The sequence below is a fragment of the Engraulis encrasicolus genome, chromosome 1, assembly GCF_034702125.1.
Source record: "Engraulis encrasicolus isolate BLACKSEA-1 chromosome 1, IST_EnEncr_1.0, whole genome shotgun sequence".
Lineage (NCBI taxonomy): Eukaryota > Metazoa > Chordata > Actinopteri > Clupeiformes > Engraulidae > Engraulis > Engraulis encrasicolus.
In genome coordinates this window covers 31,459,527-31,464,526 of record NC_085857.1, presented here as the reverse complement: position 1 = coordinate 31,464,526, position 5,000 = coordinate 31,459,527, and the positions used below count along the sequence as shown (strand labels likewise).

At 44.0% G+C, this 5,000-nt stretch overlaps 1 protein-coding gene across 1 annotated transcript in view; it reads right to left on the bottom strand.

The window, feature by feature from the left end:
• Positions 1 to 4,076: 4,076 nt before the first annotated feature.
• LOC134456966 (calcium homeostasis modulator protein 1) overlaps positions 4,077 to 5,000 on the bottom strand; it is a 6,955-nt gene continuing 6,031 nt past the window's right edge. The window contains exon 4 of the mRNA XM_063208653.1: positions 4,077 to 4,397. Coding sequence (XP_063064723.1) covers positions 4,077 to 4,397 — 321 coding nt within the window. The remainder of the gene's footprint in view (positions 4,398 to 5,000) is intronic.

The window sequence follows — 5,000 nt, the reverse complement described above, 5'->3', positions numbered from 1 at the left end:
TATAGCTAACAAAAACAAATACACGATAAGCCAACCTGACCAACTAACATGGACGACGTTAAGCAGGCACACCTGAATGCAAATTTGTCAAATGTGTTTGTCTCGGGAAAAGAAAAAATAACAACCTTGTAGGCACGCAGGCAACCCGCCGACATGGTGGGGGTTGACCAACAGGGTCAGGTGTCCCGGGTACAGAGGCCCAGCACTGGTTCCCCATTACACTGTATTGAGAAGGGAGGGGGCCATTTCAGATGATTTTGTCCTGGGCCTAGCTAACGCTGTCAGCGGCCCTGCTTCGGAGTCTTACATTGTATTTGTATGCACTGACAGATTGACCACCACCACCACCACCACCACCACCACCCCCCGCCCCTTCCAAGTGGTTCCCTGAACGTGGCAGCCTGGTTTCAGCCACTTATTTTCCCTGTTTTCCACAAGGCAGTCAACAGGGCCACTGACAGCTTTAGCTGGGCCCGGGACAACGTCATCTTAAAGCCCCCCCCCCCATCACTTTCAATACATACAATATAATGGTCAAATCCTCATCTCAGTTGATATCTAAACTTCTAGGAATTTATAGGGTCATATTTGTGTTGTAGTCTATTACAGGGTCAAGTCCCCCCCCATATACAGGTACATACAATAATGGGCCATACAATTATGCCCCTCACCCCCCACCCCTCTCCCTGGGCCAGGCTCAACTGACCCCTTCGTCTCACCCTCCGCCCCACACCCCCCTGTCAGTTTCCCTGACCGTCGATGTGCAATAAACAAATAGACTGAGTTAGCCCCTCTCAGCCGGCATGAAAATCACGACGCCTGCCTGGCCCTGACTAAACGATTTGATCCCTTCAATTTGCCAGAGACAGCAGAAGGTCACTGGGCTACGGCGTTACATTAAGCAAATGAGTTTCAGCAGCGAGGAGCACGGAGCCAGGGAGCGAGAGAGGGAGGAAGAGAGAGGGCGAGGGGGAGCAAGAGAGAGGGAGTGAGGGAGCCAGAGCCAAGCAGGAGGAGAGAGAGAGAGACAGAGAGAGAGAGAGAGAGAGAGAGAGAGAGAGAGAGAGAGAGAGAGAGAGAGAGAGAGAGAGAGAGAGAGAGAGAGAGAGAGAGAGAGAGAGAGAATTTGTTTTCTCTGCAGTGCACAGCACTGGCAGAATCATGGCACACGGCAGACTGAGAGAGAGGGGGGGTAGAGAAGGGGGGGCTGCTTTTGTAAAGAGGGAAGTGATGAAGGGAAAGAGAAACAGAGAGACAATGAGAAACGGAGAGACAGAGATGGACAGAGCCCAAAGCGAGGGAAAACAAGACAGAATGACAGAGTAAAGAGAGAGACAGAGAGAGAGAGAGAAAGAAAGGCATGTCGGGAGTACGACTGAATAGTTTCATTGACAGTTGTTGACATTCAATATGGTTGACATTTGTAGACAAGGCGAAATAGTACTGTAACCAACCAACAGTCATTGTGGTTCTTCTAGCCGTTCTGATGCAGACTGGAAAAGCTAATCAAGACGATTGGGCTCATTTGATAGATGGTTTATTGGATTTGACATTGTGGCTCAGATTTTTTTTTAAAAATATCTTGAATACAGTAAATATCAGCCTTCAAGATGGATAATATATGTATTTATTTATTTATTTATTTATTTATTTATTTTTTTTTTTTTTGGGGGGGGGGGGTTGCACTGTAAAAAATGATATCAGCGATAAGCCATGATAACTTAAATAGTTAACTTATTCTGCTATACAATGTAAAGAAATGGCATGGTTTAACCTGAAACCACAAGCTTACCAGCTGCCTCAGAATTCCAAGTTAATTTAAACCTTAATTGTAAGTTGTGTGGAGCTTTGAACACAAAACTGCAATTCAAAGCACCACACAATGTACAATAAAGACTTAAATTAACTTGGAATTATGACACAGCTGGTAAACTTTACAGTTTATGAAAAATAAAGCATTCTGATGAGATTGTCCTGAAATGGTTTTTCATCTCTAGAATGCATGAATTTAGTCCACCCACCAAGTGAGTCCGTCATGTGTCATAACTCTCCAAGCACCCAACAACAAATTTAGATTATGTCCAAAGCATGACTTTATTTCTGTAAGTGCAAAGCAAACCATTACACACACACACACACACACACACACACACACACACACACACACACACACACACACACACACACACACACACACACACACACACACACACACACACACACACACACACACACACACACACACACACACACACACACACACACACAAACACATTTCCACAGTGTATCTTAGTGTAGTGACTTGGGCAATAAATAAATAGCAACAGTAACAGTAGCAACTGCAATCAATCATAAAAAAGACCAAACGATTGTTACACAATAAAAACTACAACACTGAACACATGTGTCTACTAGCCTAACCCAACCATAGAAGTAAACTTTGTCTACACAAATAAGTGCAATTTGGTACATTTTATTGAAATGAACAAAGCTAACCAATTTGCAAAGATAAAAAGATAATAAATCTGCAACCTGTTCTATATTCATCAGCCATTGTATCTCTTGAGGAAGGATTCTGAATATGTAACCTTGCCAAGTGTGATACGCGCTAATGCAACGGGAGGTTGAAGAAATGTCACTTTTCAGTCAAAAAGTCATAATGACATGTCAAAAGCTTTACGCATGAAAGGTGAAACATCTTAACTCCAATAAGAAACCCATTCACCTATAACTTAGCACTTTTCAGTGACAATGATCACAGACAATGATCTATCCTTCTAGACTTTTCTCAGGTTACAGTTATGGAATAAGATCAGTCACTGACACTTACAAATCATTCTGTTTGTGTCATTGTTGGCTAGGTGGGTTTTTTGTTTGTGAATGTTCATTGCGGGCCTGAACTGGGGGAGAACTACGGCCTGGGCACTTGGCTTAACGGGGCCCCTCAAAATTAGTGGCGCAGAACTGCCTCACTGGTGGGCCCTCACCCTCGTGGGCCCTTATTTTGAGAAATGTAAAAAATAATAATTTAACAACTTTTTTTTGGTAATTTTTGAAAATGTTGCCAATGAGGGTGCGGGGCCCACTGGGAAATGCCTGTTATGCCAGATGTTCAGTCTACCCCTGGTTCATTGCCATGTCCTCCTTTTCCCTTATTGCAAAGTCCTCTTCACAGATGATATCTTAACTTCTGGGGATTTACAGGGTCACAGTTGTGTGGATCAAGAGCAGCATACCCAACAAATCTGTCTGAAATATTATATCATTTTTTAAATCTTAATTGTTAATTTGTATAGATCCTCATTCATATGATCCTGTAGTGACGACATCATCATTTTTACACTTAGGTCAATATGGTCTTTGTCAGCATGGTTTCACACTAAAATGTTACAGTAATTCAACACTTGGGAGTGGATTTAACTAACATCCTCTAGCTTGTCTTTGGTCCCAAAGTACTCTCAAAGTGTTGAACACTGCATTTTTTTTACTGTGCACTTCTCACATGCTGCTGTAACGCTGCATTTAGCTCCTGTTACGGTGCATACACACAGCAAGTGCGGACATCCACTTAACGTCCACTGAACGTGTCCGGTATCAGTCCGAAACAGTTAGAATACATGATAACAAATCATGTCTTGCACACAGGAGCGCGGTGTAAGTGCAGTGCATGTCCGGCAACGTGAGTGGCAGACCAGACATGTCCGGGATGCTCCTTGAAAATAGAACTCGAGTCTATTTTCCTTCACGGATGCCTCGTTCAATGAGCGGGTTCCATTGAAAATGAATGGCTGCTGCCCGCTGATAGAACGTGGACACTGACTGTGCAGTGTGAAAGGCAGCTCGCGAACGTCTCGGACTCGCAATGCTCCCGGACACATTAAGCGAACGCGAATATCTTGGTGTGTATGTACTGTTACCGTTAGCATGCTTGTTTTGTTTGTGAGAGTGTTCGTTTGGGCAGGTCCTCGTTGCTGTAGTTACTATGACGACGTCATAATTTCATTCGTAATTTCATAATTTCACTGTAGCCTTTTATCTTTCATTTCCATCTTAGTCAGCAGGTGCGTCTTCACTCTTCACACGCTGCTGTAGTATTCCGCCATCTCCTTCATCTGCACGTAGTTACCGTTACCGTTTCCGTTAGCATGCTCCTGATCAGCGTCGCCGTCGGGCCCGTCCCTCACCCTCAGGCTGAGCGGGGGTTTGCAGGTGTGCCAGTTCCACAGCACGCGGTTCATGTCGTCTTGCGCGCGGATGCCGAGCAGCTTGTCCTCGTCGCTAGCACCTTTGTCATCGTCATCGCTATCGCCGCCACCGTTGCCATCGTGGTGCGGCTTGTGTCCGTGGAGGCTGCGCATCTCACCACTGATGCTCTCAAAGTACTGCTGGATGCACACCTACAAATCATACCAAATCAAAGGATATAATCAGAGATTCTTTAAGTATATAGAGATATGCCAATGTAATAGGTTGCTATGGGCACCTAACATGACCAGGTTCTGGTCTGCCTAAAGGGGCGTGTCATAATACTCCTAGCATTGAATAGAACAGTCCTTAGGTCTGCCTATAGGTCTGCATAAAGGGGGATTTCCCTCCCTCCCCCTTGCAATAATAGAACCCGGAAACAATGGGCCAATGGAACCTCTCTCTCTACTCTCTCTGATATTATGTTTATTCAGAGAGCATTTTAAAACCTACTACAGTATATAGGGTTCAGTAGATTGTGACGTTATTAGGCCTGCTAGCCTTACTTCAGTAAATAGGCCTGGGCTACTATCACAGTATGTAAATGTGTAGTTTCTGCCCACGAGGAACAATTAGAAAGTGATTGTGGTGGTAAATATTCATGAAAAAGATAGATAGTGGTAATAAACTGCGTAATAACACATTACACAGTGGACCTTTAAAAACAACAATCCCACTTGCCCAAAGTGTTCAATAGTTATAATAGTATTAGCCCCTTTGAGCAGAGCCCATTTAATAACCTTATTGTTCTTAAA